The following is a 16,332-nucleotide window of genomic DNA, read 5'->3' on the forward strand; positions in this document are numbered from 1 at the left end:
GCAACATGGAGTAACCCACTGACTTTTCTGAAAAATTATGCCCTTGACATGGCAGCCAGGGCTCTGGCAGAGTTCAGAAGACCAGTTCTTCAATCATTGTTTGGTTCAGCTAATGTTCCTCACTCCAACATCCTAAGAGGCTACTGCTTGCCAGTGAATTACAGTGGGATCCACACTTACCTACTGAAGAAGAGAGAACGGTTACTTACCCTACAGTAACTGTGGGATCAGTGCTGATCCCATGACCTGCCCTCTATCTCCGTTTTTTGGAGTCTGTAGTTAATACTAGCTTTGAATCATAAGGGAACAGAGAGAGGTTTGCAACTTCATTGCCTCATGTGGGAGCACAAGGTACATGCGCAGCCCTGTCAGATGCTGCTACTCAAAAAAAAAATATTCCTGTCCTGCATATATGAGGTGCACTTAGACTACAGTATCTCAAAGAACCACAGTTACGGTACAGTAAGTTCTCTTTCAAAAGTAAATGTTGATTAACCTTCTTTTCTTTCTTTAAAGCAAGCAATCCTGTGAAGGCAGCACAACTGTGGTAAGTGTATCCAGATTCTCATTGCGTGTTCATTGTTATGGTTTGGCAACGAGTCTTAAGTCCCTGTTCCTGCATCAGGGTTGGCTAGCACGGAATCCTGCACCTGTGCTAGCTGACCACAGTGCAAGATCAGGGGCTAAGCACGAAACTTTGTTTCTTTTATTTTTGTCTGAGTGGATTTCTGTCCTTTGAAAGTAGGAGCAAAATTGCGCTTATTTTCTTTCTGATCTTGTGTCATTATGTTGAGCACCTAACACTATCTTTGCTGCTTTGTAAGTTTAAAATAAATAGTCTTTTCTTTGCCCCTGAATTTTCCCTGTGGTACAAGCAGACCTTTGCTGAGCAGACTACTAATGCTTTTGAATTTGTAACGTCGGGTATAAATTTTGTTATACCTCTCTAAAAACAGAGCACTGTGCTACGTAAAACTGAATTAGAGGTGTTATTAAATTAGCATTTTCATGTGGTAACTTACTCATCGTCACTTCATAATCGTGTGAAATTGGGAGTACATGGAACCACACTAACTTCTCTAGCTCTTAATTTGTGCTATGCAGTTGTGTTGCCCCCCCCCCTTTTTTTTTTTTAATGAAATGTCACAGTAGCAACAGTACAGTTATGGTGAAGAAGGTACTTGAATTATGAATCCCTAATTGCAGGTGCTTTTAACTTTTTAAAAATTGGTCTTTGAGCTGCCATTTCTTATTTTGTTAGCCAGGGAATGGATGGTGGGGTTTATTATGTTTGTTTTTTCTGTTTTGTTTTTTGTTTAATTTGCCCATGTTTGTCTTATCAATTTCAGAAATGTGGAGGAAAAATGTTGGTTTTCTCCAGTTAGAAATTTTTCACACTTTTTTTGCACTTGATTAAATTAAAAATGCCTTGTATTTTTAAAAAGTTCAAACTTGCCATGAACTTGGCCCTAAATGAGGACAAGCATCCTTACGAGCTTGAAGAAATATAGTTTAAGAAAGTAACACTTGCTGCAGACTTTTTTGGTATTCTGGAATATTTGACATTTTTATACTATTACTTAAGGGTTTGCTCTTGCAAACACGTGAGTAGTTCCACTCAAGTCAATGGGATTACTCCTCTGTGTAAAATTATGTACTTGCATAATGCAGGATCTGAGAAGTTTGTGTCTCTAGTAGTCATAAAAGGTACAAGACATTGTACCTGTGGGGTGGGGAGGGAGGCTGAAATGATGTTTGTTTAGCTGTCATTTTCATTTTGTTGTTTTTGTGTAAATGTAATATGCAAGGATCTCTTAATTTGCTTCGTAGCTCTCTAACTACTATTAAAATGGACTGCTAGCATTACAGAATTTTCAAGGACTGATGGGTTAATGTTTTCATTGTTGTTAGACGACGACCTGAAAAGACACATCTGTCCTGGTACCGACATGTTTCCATTATTCCTGAGAAGTTTAGGCCTCAATCCTGCAACTGGCTCCATGAGGATGTCTGTGCTTCTCCAGATCCTCATTAGACTTAGAGGGTCTCCACACAGGCATAGAACTTTTCCTTTGTGTAGCCAGTTGAAGGATCAAGTTCTCAATCTTGTTCACCCACATAGCAAACTCATTCATGGAAATGATCCATTTTCTTATTTTTTGTCAGTTTTAATTACAGAACAGCTATTTTTTCTTTGTCTTATTTTAGTGCAAAAAATAATCCTGAAGTCCATAACTACCAGGTAAGAGTAACACTTGCTGAAGGGAATATTGACTTTTTAGTTTTATTACTTTAGCTGTAAAGTTGTTGCTGCCTCTAATTAAGGTGACTCATTTTCTCCTCTCTCCCGCTTCTTCCCTGTTGTTTTGATTTGTTCCTTTCATACCCTTGTGGTGCAATTTTGTTCTGTCTCTCTAATTGCTGCCGCACAGAATTTGCAGCCCAGTGGGGAGACTATTTCTTTATGACACCTTTTGCTCCCTCCTGATTCTGGGCAGCTCTGGGGACTAGAAAGGTGCCCCAATCATTTAGACAGCCTTACAGGGCCTGTTTAAGTTATGGCAGCCTCCTGGGCCACAGCACCACCCAGAATTTTGGCAGCGTTGCATTGTGTGGGTCCATCCCCAATACACCTCCTATGCCAGGGCTTTTTAGTAGGTGTCTGCAGTAGGCAGTCGTACAGTTGTCTTCCATGGTGTCTACACCAGGGGGAATCCTCCTCTGGCTGGGTTGGGGGTTTTTACAGCCCCTTTATGCCATTCCTTCCCTTGTAAGCAGGGTAACAGGCCTGGAGTGGAAGTGAGGATCTCACTCTTGTTTCATATACTTCACAGACGCATTCAGTGCTGCTGTGGGAGCAGGTTGCATTTTCATCCAGAGTGAACGCATGTATGAGAAACTAATTGTAATGTATTTTTCAATTAAAAAATTTTAAAACCTCCATAGTGATTTTGTTCCACTGTCACTGTCTCATCAGGGCTTAATGGGCATAGGAAATGTCATCAGCATGGTGTTGTCCTTCTGGACCTTACTGCTGTAATAAACCTTCTCTCCCTCCAAAATCTGACTAAAAATGGCTTTTCACCCATTTCTCAAGCAAACAACAGATATGCTGAAATTATGCAACAGAGCAAAAATGTGGGTCGTGACCTCTTTCCAAAGGGAACAGCAAAAACATTTCCTCACTTTCATTCAGCTGTGACCAAGCTCATGCTAGGGCTTCGTAAAGGTCCAGACTTGAAGATCATTTCACCAAAAGGCCCCATGCACATGTTGAGTAGCACGGGAGCGAGGCTGAATCTTGCCTTTCAAATCCCTAGGTAGTGCTGATATCCCTGGTTGACTGCTATCTTCAATCTATGACAGACTACACTGTACAGAGCTGTTCTACGAATAACAATGTCCCTTGGATTATGTCTACACTTGAAACTGGGAGGTGTGATTCTCAGCTTCTGTAGACATATTGTCATTAACCAGCACACTAAAAATAGTTGTGTAGTGTGGGCAGAAGCAAATGGCAGCATGGGCTAGCCATGTTGAGTACAAACCCGCCTGAACCCTGTGGCTACCTACTCTGGACTGCTAGCTTGTGCTGCTGCCTGTGGTACCACGGCTGCTGCATTATTTTTAGCACAAGAGCTGGAATTACACCCCCAGCTCCAAGTGTAGACGTCGCTGTCGGTTCCATGGTAGTAGTTCATGCTCACGTCTGTCAACAGCTGCAGTTGTGATATTTGGTATATTTTTAAGACAGGTCCTTCATCATTTTTTGGTACAACTGGTAATGGAAGTATGAAATTGCAGTAACAATGCAGGCAATTGTAACATGAGGATGATGTAATTGAGGACAACTCTTCACTTTAAAAAGAGCTCCATAGAAAATTAATCAAATGCAATCAGATTAAGAAGCGATACAATGATATAATCAAAGCTAATATTTTATTTCCAGCCACAGTATCACCCTAATATACATCCTGGTCCACCACACTGGCACCCTCATACTCCTGTGAACGTAAGGTAAGCTCTCTCCATTGTATGAGAGGGATCATTTTTTTTCTTCTTTATTTTAAACAACCTGTTGAATTAGAACTATGATGAGACTATGAGGTGATATATGTTAATCACTTCAGTTTTTGCTTTGACATATTCTAAGTCTATTAAACTTATTAGAAGGAAGTTGATAGTTTGCTTAGATTTATTTTTAATGTATTATTCAGAAAAAAATTTTAGGATTAAATTTTCCTTTTGAATTAATTTCTGTAGGTTGTGTGTCTGGCAGGGAGGTGCTTCATATTTTTAGTCAAATGAATTTTACTTTGATTAGCATTTAATCTGAGAAGATAGTGGAGCATGTCCTTTCAGCGTGGGCTTAAATCAACAATGTACAGATTCAATGTACAGCGACTTTTTTCTGTACTCCAGAAGCTTACATGGAAAATTATAGTGCTTTCCTATTGAACATTGTATTAACAGATTGGTAGATTCAAAAAAAAAAATCACAAAATTTTAAAACTACCACTTGAAAATTCAGTATCTGTATAGCTATGAATATGGCTGATCTTACTACATAAAGACTTAAATTTTAGTGCTATCAGACAGGAATTAAGTGAAAACAAGTTTGGAAGAAACTCAGTCTAAATTGAAATCAGCGTGGTTTATGTGCTTTTTCCCCAGGTAAATATAACTCTTTTTGACTTGTATTATTTTATTGCCAGACAGTGTCTAGGACTTTCATATATAACTGGCACCACCTTGAGTGTGTAATATTGCTGTTCTCATCTATCCCCTCTTCCTGCCTCTTCATTTTAGTATTCTTAGATAAAACAATTCTTTCACAGGGTAGGTGGAGTTCGGTTCTGAGTGTAGGTGAGCGTGAGCAGTAAGGGTAGGCTGTAAAGTGGAAGAAGGGATAGTCTGCTCTGAGATTATGGGACTGAAGAAGCAGGGAAAGGGCGTAGTGATGGAAGACACAGTATTTCTCAGGTGGATATGCAGATTTTTTATCTCCATCTCAAAATTGCTAGAGAGTCTGGTAATAAAATAAATGTTAAGGTAAAAACAAAACTACATTTATGGAAAAAGCTTTAAAATATGTAATGAATCTGACATAAAATTACTGTTCAAAATCTCTCCTGTTGATTTTAACACAGAATGAGTTCAAAAATCTCCAGTTTCCTGTTACCAGGGAGTAGCTGCATCTACAGAGATTTTGTAACCATTTAAGGGTTTTTTCTAAAAAGAATTTCCATTTATGATATCAATCTAGTTAATTCTGATATTTTTAAAGCCTAAAACTTTCCTTTAGGCAGAGTAATGTTGAAATAAGCAGAGCAGTGTGTTAAAAAGTTTGTAAGAGAACTTTTTTTTTTCTTCAGTGAAGATTAAGATCATTGCAAAGAGCTACAGGAAAATACGAAAAATGGCTTTTGCAAAGCTAAGTCTGTAAGGGATACATTATAGACCAATCCTGCAGGCCCTCTGTCAGCTGAGTCCTGAAAGGTGCTGAGCAGGCTGGCCCCAATCCAACAAAGCATTTAAACACATGCTTTCACTTGAAGCATGTCAGTAGACTCATTGAAGTGAATGGGACTACTCAAGTGATAAAAGTTAGAGCATGTGTTTAAGAGGTTGGGTAAATTTGTCAGAGTGCTCAGCCCCTGGCAGGATCAAGCCCTGGTTTCATATAACTCCCGCAGCTGGGCTTTCAGAATTGGACTTGAGGTGGGACAAGAGATAAGGGGAGGATGTTGGTGGGATACTCTGTTCTGTTTTGTAAATAATGTAAACTCCAAAATAAGAAGGTGCAGAATCACTTTCCATCTTATCTCCATAAAATCTCCTCAGTAAAACTGTTCTGTTGTTACTCAGTTAAAATCTTATAGGATTGAAGTTTCTTCCAAGATCTAACTGAGGTTAGTGGTCATTGTGTAATTTTTAGATTTATTATTGAGGTTCCCTTCAAGTAAAAAATAAAAACTTAGCTTTCAATTTTAGATTCACAGTTTTCAGCCTACTTTGGTAGCGTACAAAGAAAGAATGTTTAAAAAAATTGGAGCAACTTCAATGTATTAATACAGAAGTATGTCTGGCATTATGCAATTATTTTTATTCACTTTTCATCATGTTGCTTAAAACAACTGCTTCTTGAAATGATTTATGGTGATTTGGTACATAGTACCTTCAGAAAGCATGGGAGAGTGTGGTGATGGTAGTAGTTACCTATACCAGTACGCTAGGGAAAACATATTTCTTCCTAGTTGTTTTTCAGGGTTCAGAGTGAATTTGTACCCAAACTTGTATTCTAGCTGCAGGAACTAGAAGTTTTGTTTGGTTTAACAGGGTGGATGTGTAACTAAGTCCATGGGCGTTGAGCAAATGGCAGTATTTATGGGTGGATGATTGATTGCTTCATTGATGTTACTGTGTTTTTAATTTTTAAGCCTTTGGGAAATAGTACTTCCACTAGCTCAACTTTTTTGCATGATTCTGCATTTATTGCTCATTTGGCAAAGCCACTTAGCCTTGCTGCAGTTAACTCTTTTCCCCTGGAAATTCAGTGGCTTTCAGGCATGATTATTTTTAACATTTGAAAGAAAAGATTCTAAAAGTGCTGTGCATGTGATCTAATCCAAAGTGCATTGAAGTCAATGGAAAGACTCCCAGTGGCTTCAGTGGGCTTTACATCAAGCCCATGATTCTATCCACCACTCCCTTCCATGGGTGTTCCCTCTCCATCATTTTTCATGTGCATTTTAGAGCCTATCTGATAAACTCATATTACTGTATAGCATTCATAATTGTAAAATTTACTTCCACCTCTCACTAACCAATAACTGTGCAAATGGTACAGGCCACCCTACCATGATGACAGGCCATATTGGAAACCAACCACAAGTGGAGATGACCGCAATTTACAGTATATCCAAGATCAGAACCAGAAGAATTTAGGAGGAATCCAAAGTATGGTGTACCAAGATAAACTCATGACAACACTTTGAGAAACTGGGTCATCCTAATTTCACCTACCATCCTAGATGATCATTACATTCCATAAGCATTGTCTGTCTGTGCATTATGTTAAAAGTATATTGTGTAAAAAGTGTGTCTTAATCTGTAGGGTCATCTTGTCTAGTGTTCCCGGACAATCTTGAAAGAAGTATTTTCAATATTTTTTGTAAAAATCTGATAAGTTTTGTGAAAACTGGTCAGAGTTCACTGTGGCTCAAGTTCTGACATTTTTGTAAATTGTTAAATTTATCATATTTTTGTGGGACTCTGGGCATGTTTCTTTAAAATATTACACACCGCATCTTATTATTTTATCAGCTTGTTCTAATTTATTAACCCGATTAAAAAATGAATGATCAGAAATTTAGTTTCTGAACCGATACAAGGACAGGAGATGTGAAATAAATGAAAAACAGAATCAAAACTCACTTTTGTAATTAAAAATGACTTAAATGGCTAGTGATAAAGGGATCCTTTTGACATAATCAAAGGTTTTTTTCACAAAATAAAATTACCGGTGTTTATGTAACTTTAAACACAAGTATAGGGAAAACACTACAATTTTAAATTTAATAGATTACTCTATTACTACTCAGATTTATAGATTAAACCAATGAGAAATTGCATACTATGCCTAAAGGTAGTATTTGCTGCTATGAACACAGGAATGTTAAAAAATAATGCCTTGATAATGGGTGTTGCTGTCTTTTGTCTGATTTTCTTTTTTAAATGAAATTGTGAATGTAAACCATAAGGAAGCATAAAACTACCTTTTGAAATTTTTTCTCCAAGAGGGTGATTCAAGAAATAGCTTGTAATCAATGTAGTACTGGAGGGAAGGGGAAACAGAGGGTCCTGATAAATAAAAAAGATGTTAGACTTCTGCGAAGTTGGATGTACACTTGACAGACTCAGGCCCTTACAGAGGCGTGACTGGTACTTTGATCACTCGCCTATATTTTACTCAGAAAGTCGTAGTGCCATCTTTATTCATATTTTCTTATTAATTTGGCCTTACAACTGGTCTTTTGAAGTTTCCTGGAATAAGTAATATTCTTTATATTTGGGATATCTTAAACTGGTAGGTTTTTTTTTAAACTTGATTTTAATAAGCATCCATTTGTAAATAGGGATAACCCTGCATTTTTTCAGAGCAAATTTGATAGTATATAACTTTGTAAAGTATATTTGTTTACAAATGCTATCATTAATATTTGTTTTGATCTTCCTTGTATGTGCTAAGTACAAATAAACATTCTCAAGCTTCTGGTTTTGTTTTGGATATATTATTATTAATCTGTTTAAAAGATATAAATACTATTTTTGTGGACGTTAGGGGAATGATACACCACTGTGGTGTTCCAGTTTTATGCTCAGGTCATTGTGTAGCATCAATGATGTAATATTGGAGTGACCAGTGATGAATCAGGCCCAAGATTTTCGTTGGAATCCACTGGAAATACTTGAAGGCTCAGTGCACTGTGATGTGAAAGTGCCGGCATAATATGCATGGTCTTCAACTGAGTATTCATCACTTCATGATTTTGTTGTGGAACTTCATTAGATTTCTATATATATTGTTTATACTCGGTATTTTTTGCTGCTGTTGTATAGGGAGCTGAAGACGTTTAGAGCAAAATGGCTTAAAGTGCCACTTTAGCCCTATGTTGAAGATTGAAGTGGTGCATAAGCCTTGTGCTAGATCTCTGCATAAGGGTGAATTTTGCCCTTTATGATTATTTGTATATAGCAGTTTTCATGCCCGGTACCAAATGGGAAAGCACTTATCTGATCTTATTCCTTCTCTTTAGAAGCACCTCAGACACTCCCGGCTACATTTTTTATGGCATGCCCATCCCTCAGTACTCAGTGGTCCTGAATACCTATAACAGCAGTGAGATTCAGGGGTAAGGAGGGGTTGGTATTGCAGGGAATAGGGGCAGGTCGTCTCCTGCTCCCCTTCACTCCATCCACAGTTATTTCCTTTGGGGAGGACTAAAAAGGTAAACGGCTGGTCTCCGCTACAGGGAGAGCGGGACGGTCGATGCTGCTGCAGTCGATGCAGCAGGGATCGATTTAGCAGGTCTAGTGAAGACCCGCAAAATTGACAGCAGAGTGCTCTCTGGTTGACCCCAGTACTCCAGCTCTTCAAGAAGAGTAAGGGAAGTTGTCCGGAGAGTGTCTCCCGTCGATTCAGCACCGTGAAGACACTGGGGTAAGTCGACCTAAGCTATGTCGACTCTAGTTACGTTAGTCACATAGCTGGAGTAGCGTAACTTAGGTCACCTTACCCTCATAGTGAAGACAAGCCCAAAGTCTGACATTTTGCATTTAACCTTTCTCTCCAGTGATGCGGCTCTGACTTCTGCCACTGCAGTGAAGTAGGAAGAGACTCTACCTTTTGAATATGTATTGTAATATAAAGGGCACTTTGGTGTTTGTTTGTTCTAAAATTGGCACCCCTACTATTTAGAAAGTATGATTAGCTAATAAATCGGTGATACCAACCTTTGGATGCTAGAAATGCAACTCACCACTTTCACTTCTTAGCAAGGCAGAAATCTTCATGTTTTAAAGCAAAATTCTATTGCTTAACTCTTCTGAGAATGTTTGGTGAATTTGACTGCTAAAGGTAACTCTTTTAGTTTAAAAATTACTTTATAATAACTTTTGAAAATCTTTGGCTGTTCGGATTTAAGACTGGATCCTATTTGCAGGCCACTATAGGAAACCTCTTTTGATATCACAGTTTTGCATTACAGTTCCTAAAATACTTTAGGTCCATTATCTATTGAAATAAATGTTCTTATGTCATGTTGTATAGGTTTCCTGCGAGGATTCCCCATAAGAATGCCACAGGATATTTATTTAAAGTAGTTCTCAGTTGTGTTCCAAATAGTAAAATACGCAATTTTTCTATATGTACAAAAGTCACTTTTGAAATCTTTCCAGTTGTCCTAAGTAAACAGATACCACCACCTACTGAATGCTAACAAAGCAAGTTTTCCAGGATGCCCATTGTACTGTAGGTTTAACTTCTGAAAATGTTCTTCATCCTAATTTTTAAAAGTTTAATTTAAAAAATTATAATTTCCTTTGTATTAGTTGTAGGTACTTTTCAGAAAAACTCTTTGAAGACTTATCCTCTCCTGATTCCACAAGAATTAGAAATGTTGTAGCTATGTTGGTCCCAGGATATGAGAGAGACATGGTAGGTGAAGTATTATGTTTTATTGGAGCAGTTTCCATTGGTGGAAGGGACAAGCTTTCAAGCTTCACAGAACTCTTCTTCAGGTCCAAGTTGGTCCAGTAAAATATCTTCTCTCTCTCATATCCCAATAAGACCTGACGAATAGTTCTGCATAGCTTAAAAGCTTGTTATGTCCACTAACTGAAGCTGGTCCAATAAAATATATTACCTCACCTGTCTCTTTCAAGAAGTGGAAATTGAATGGTCACAAATGGTGACAAAACTGTCTTTTCTGCAAATTAGAGATGCTATTTGATGAATAGACATCACACCAGGAATCAAAAATTACACTGGTTTGTGTTCGAGTATATAGTGGAGAGAGTCTCAGATCTGCTGGAGCACCACTTGGTGCATTCAAGAGGGATTGGGGCTAAGGTGTCTTTACGCCATCTTTCTGTACTCCTCCCATCCCCCCCAGTACTGGAGGATATCTGGCCAGTTCAGTCCCAGCACAACTCAGTGCAGCCTATTCTTCAATGCAGCAATTACTAGACAGAAAAACACCAGAGTACCAGTCTCCCTCCTGCCCTGACGTCCCTCCTACACCAGGGACTCCAGGAGTTGTTGCAATGCCAGGTCTGTGACTTAGGCTAGGTTTATGGCCCATTGCCCAGAATATTGGCCTGGCCCTGAGACTGTGGGCTGTAGAAACAGGTTCTAGTATTGGGGAAGATGGCATCCCTTTGAATTAATTCTTAGCATGGGTTACTTAACCTGTGAGTTTTCTCTTCAATTACTTAATCATGAATCACTTTGTCAGCTGAAGTGCAGATTAAAAATGAAGGGAATATATCATGCAATGCAATTGCATAGCTGTCAGTCTGGGGTGTTCACTCTGACAGAAATAACTGAGTTCTGCCAAAACATGTATCAGTGGGCCAAAATGCAGACTTCTCAAGTTCAAGGATTGCTTGCTCAAAGGCTATAGAATCAGGTGGAGCATCTAGTATGGCAGGTAAGTTGTAATATGTCTTTTGTCTTTCAGATCCCAAACCAGTGCACCAGAAGAGCTCTCTTCCATCTTGTAGAAATAGTAGTATAAGAGCTTGCAAATAATTTGGTAAATGTAACCACTGGTGCCAACAAAAATTAAGCTGACTGAGACAGGAAAAATGAAGATGCTGATATGACTTGATTTTTGGCATACGGACTCCCAAGTGGGGTAGAAAAACATAATCAGGATATGTGAGAGAGATTCCCTGCAGTGGGGAGAGGCAGGCCAACTTAGCTCTGCATTTCTTTTTGTTTTTTTTTTTGTGGGGAGTTTTAAATAAAAGTGTTCTTCAGAAGTTTCATGTCCTTGATCCAGCAGGAAGCCAGGTCGGTGCTATTCCCCCAGGAACCACCTGGCTTGAATGAGGACCACTGCAGCACAGGCTCACTGAGGACCTAATTCAAAGTCCATGGGAAGACAACATTGATGGGCTTTGGATCAGGCTCCAAGAACAGTACAGTGTTTTCCTTTTGCTTTGTAAAGTGGGGAGCTGAGGAGAGCAATATTTATCGGTTATTGCAATTCATGCATCACCATTAGTGCTGACGGTTAGCCAGGAAACAGAAAATTACCCCCCCCCTTTTTATTTTGTTTTGTTGTTGTTGTTGTTTTTTTGGTAAGGGTCTGTGGATTCTTCAAAGGCCAGGGCATGCTGGAATACTTACTTCTGCCACAAAACAACGGCAACCAAAGAACCTCACTTTGAGAGATTAACCTGAGCTAGCTTCGCTGGTTAGATGTAGGAACTTGCCTCTGTGTTCACTGCACTTGTTCCACGTTGTGAGGATGAAAGCTTTGGGATTGCTGGAACTCAGAAGTTTTGTTTGTGTAAATAGCATGTTTGCATCACATTTATTTCTGTTTTAAGAATGAAATGGCTGCATTTGAAAAATAAAAGGAGGACTTGTGGTACCTTAGAGACTAACCAATTTATTTGAGCATGAGCTTTCGTGAGCTACAGCTCACTTCATCGGATGCATACCGTGGAAACTGCAGCAGACTTTATATACACACAGAGAATATGAAACAATACCTCCTCCCACCCCACTGTCCTGCTGGTAATAGCTTATCTAAAGTGATCATCAAGTTGGGCCAACTTGATGATCACTTTAGATAAGCTATTACCAGCAGGACAGTGGGGTGGGAGGAGGTATTGTTTTATGATCTCTGTGTGTATATAAAGTCTGCTGCAGTTTCCACGGTATGCATCCGATGAAGTGAGCTGTAGCTCACGAAAGCTCATGCTCAAATAAATTGGTTAGTCTCTAAGGTCCACAAGTACTCCTTTTCTTTTTGCGAATACAGACTAACACGGCTGTTATCTGAAACCTGTCAATTTGAAAAATACAACTCAATTTTTATTATTCGTGCTTATTATGGTAGTACCTAGGGGCCAACCAAGAAGGGAGGGGAGGGCATTATGCCACTGTACAAATATAGAAAAACATAGTCCCTATCCCTTTGGTGACAAAGAGTTTACAGCCAAAATAGAGAAGATAGACACAGGGTCAGGGAAAGGGATAGAACAAACATACTACTTCATTAGTGTATATTGTTTGTTGCATTCCCATCCCTAGAGATACCTTGAAAAGCAGTCAAATTCTGAGAGAGACTACAATTGAAGGAGCCAGGTTTTCAAAAGAACTCAGAGCCCAGCAGCTCCCATTGTTCTCTTAAGTGCCATTGTATTCTGAAAAGTGATGGGCATTGTGGGCTTCCATATTGAATGTTTCCCAAAGATTGCCATATCATATGTGCTAAGTTTTTCTTTCTGCCTGACCTGCCAAAAAAAACCCACCAACCTAACCTGGATTCTGAAAGTCAAGTTGGGTTCCTTCCTTCACATGGCTCATCGCCCGTAATAAAGGTTCTGCAGGCCAAATTCTGTATCAGTTATTGGCGCACCTTTGCAATCCAGTTTTAGAAGTCTGACCCTTGATAGTTCTTTCAAATAAAACAAATTGTTCCTTAACAGCTAGCCCTGTGATATTTCTGAATGTGGGTTTTAAGCTCTTCAGGGCAAGGATCTCATCATACCTGCCTGAAAGACCCCTAGCATACTTATCACTGAATAAATACTAATAGATAGAAAATGTAAATAAAGGTCCATTAACAAACATTCATATTAGTTCACAGTATGTAATCCTCTCTAGATTTTTTTTCTCCATCCCAGTTCAGAGATCTGGTAAATTCTTTATAATTAAATACACACAGTATGTTCAACCCTTTGGAGTTAATGGGATTTGAAGATGCTCAGCACCTTGCAGCATTGCATCGTTTGAGAGAGAGAGTCTTTTTTTATTTATGCATTATCATATGTTCACACTGATCAAAATCAACTTGACGACGTATGTTCTAAAGGATTTCGGAGGACCATGGCACTTGGAGAGAAGACATATGGAGAATGCTTCTACTCTCCTATCTCTCTGACCAGCTGCACATCTTTTCCTTTTGGTTGTGTTCGAAGTACATTAGTTCTCTCAACTCCAAGCAGTCTATTGCTCCCTGCAGCACACTTTGTGGTGACAGCTCATCTTCCCATAGTGATTTGCTGTTTGGGTATTCTCAAAGCGCCTCCTCTCATAGGCAGAAGAGTCTCACTAACCATGGTTCTCCCAAGCAGCATGTGACGTGCAAGCACTTTTCAGATCACCAAGGATTGTTCTGTGGACCACAGTTGAAGAACCACTTCACTGAATGATTTGTTCACCAAGAGATTAGAAAGACCCCTTCAACTTTTAAGGAAAGAAGGTTGAGGTGATAAATCCTACCAAGAGATCATTCAGAAACTGTCTCAATTACATTAGCATTGTCAATCATATTTTCGTTCCCAATATTTGTTAGGCTTTTTTGAATTTGTCATGCTTTGTACTTTCTGTAGTCTGTATTTTTTTGCATTTTGTTTTTCCTATTAGGGTCTGAAACTTTGAGCTACTGTTCTAAAACACCTCCCCATTTTTATTTTTATTAAAAAGATAAATTTTTGAATTACTAGAAGAAAGGTCCAGAACAGGAGCACTTTTTAAAAATTGTAGTCACTTGCTAAAAAAAAGTTTTAAGTAATTTGAAGAGTAGTTTAAAAAAAAGTCATTATATTTAAAAGCCACATTTTTGCTCACAAAATGTTCTGTTGCTCAGTCATGTCCCCCCGAAGAACTGAAAGGAGCAGCCATTGAACTCAGTTGACAGTAGGAAATGTTGGTCTAATACAGTTTAAAGTCAGACAACAAGCTGTTTAAATATTTAACAAATACTTTTTCTCCAGTCAATCGGTTTATAACAGTCCCACAAACAACATGCAACTTGCCCCACAGCATTAGTTTTTGCATTTTCTGAGAGTCATGGGGAAACAGAAATGTTAAACCGTTTATGCAGTCACACAGAGAATATTGACCAGTTGGATAGCAGTACAGTCAATATCTGAAATTCCCAGGTTAGAAAAAGGGAGAACAATGTTTACATCCTGGTTGTATCTTTTATATCCATGTGCTAAATCCTACGTTTTTGAGGCCACTCAGCCTGGCAGCTTTGTCAGTCAGCAGGACCACGCTGTCTGCATTCAGGAGAGACTGCTTTTCCTCCACTTGGGGCAATGGGAGAGAACCAAGGGAGGAGGAAGATTGGGGCGTAATGGGTGGGTGAAGAGATGGAAAAGATACCCAAGATGAGACGGTAGAGTGAAGAGGGAGAAGAGAGCCCAATGTTGAACCACAAGTGGGACAGAGGAGCAGGGAGAGAGACTCCAGCAGAAGGGGGCATCTGGGGAAAAGTTAGATGGAAGGAAAGATTTTAGTGTTTGGTTTAGGGTGGGAGGAAATGGAAAAGAAAAGCTAACTGGAAGTAAACAATGATAAGGACTGAGGAGATAAAGAAGGCAAAGTAGAAGGGAAAAGAGAATGGAAAAGCAAGGGAACCTGTGGTCTATGCAGCTTTAAAAACAATAGTGTGTATGGTTACTAGATCTTTAAGGTCTGGAACACACTGTTCCTTGCTCCAAAGAGGTGTTAATTGCACGTGAAACTGATCACTTTGAAAAAAAAAATTTTGACCTAAAAAAGGGAACATTTAAAATGATTGGTTTGGGGGTGTTTTATTTTGTTTGTTGGGGGGGGAGGGTTGGTGACAATATTTTGCTGCTGTTCAACCATGTTCTCTTACAGCTGGTCAGAATTTTCAGCAAAAACATAGTCTGAAAATTGCAAAATAACTGAAATTTTATCTCTAGTCAGAATCAATTGGTGTTGGTTGGAGACTGAGCCTAAGAAGGACCATCTCCACTGTACTAAGTTGATTCATTTAGGTGTCACTTTATTTTCTTGTTGCTGATATTATTCTCTGTGGAAACAAGTGAAATTTCCTTTCTTTGAACAGTGTTAGTCTACTGTACATAGTTCTGGTTTCAGCTTGAATGGTAATGTAGATAGCATTAATGGAATCTAAACTTCAGCCTTAGCTTGACTGTGTCTTGGATTTGCCTGCAGGGCCTTTAGGTTTTTGCGCATTGATTCCTTATGCCTCTGAGAGAGGATCCCTGACCCTTTTTATGATCCTGAATTTACAAACACCTGATCAAACCTTAGAGTGACTCAACAATAATTGCAGTACATCTTCATTCTGGTTTTAAACTTCTGAGTTTAGGGTAGCTCATCAGAAGAGCTTAATCTTTCCTATGTAGGGTCCGAGAAATTTCTTCCCAGTTAAAGTCCACTTAGTCATTCAGCCTCTAGAGGTGTCTTTAGGAATGAAATGGGCCCCTCTGGACCATCTTCAGTTGCTTCACACCTGCAATAGGATTTCCTAATTTTTCTAGTATGGATGTATATAGAGCAGCTTTTATACCTTTGTCTACACCACATAAACAGAGCATGTAGGCCTTCTGCTGCACTTTTTCTCCCTAGAGCATGCCCCTTACTCCCATGCTAGGTGTCAGAGTTCACACCTATTTCTCCCCCATCTGCTCTGTGACCATCCCTTTTGTTATATTGTTTGCATGCAATAAAGCCCTTTCCAGGTAATCTGCTCCAGCCCATGTACCAGATATGGTAGTTAGCCCAGTATTTGCACAAACCAGGTTCACTCT

General features: G+C 39.0%; 1 protein-coding gene across 4 annotated transcripts in view; it reads left to right on the forward strand.

Moving 5' to 3' along the window:
• Positions 1 to 16,332, forward strand: part of EPB41L4B (erythrocyte membrane protein band 4.1 like 4B) — a 246,643-nt gene that overhangs the window by 132,483 nt on the left and 97,828 nt on the right. For 3 of the 4 annotated variants that reach the window (XM_084619648.1, XM_084619649.1, XM_084619650.1), the window contains exons 13-15: positions 517 to 547; positions 2,209 to 2,242; positions 3,950 to 4,017. In XM_084619648.1, coding sequence (XP_084475774.1) covers positions 517 to 547; positions 2,209 to 2,242; positions 3,950 to 4,017 — 133 coding nt within the window. Of the gene's footprint in view, positions 1 to 516; positions 548 to 2,208; positions 2,243 to 3,949; positions 4,018 to 6,850; positions 8,155 to 16,332 lie in introns of those variants that run through there. The other variant, XM_084619651.1, reaches the window with a different exon arrangement.

Source organism: Lepidochelys olivacea, assembly GCF_965140295.1.
Source record: "Lepidochelys olivacea isolate rLepOli2 genome assembly, chromosome: 2".
Taxonomy (NCBI): domain Eukaryota; kingdom Metazoa; phylum Chordata; order Testudines; family Cheloniidae; genus Lepidochelys; species Lepidochelys olivacea.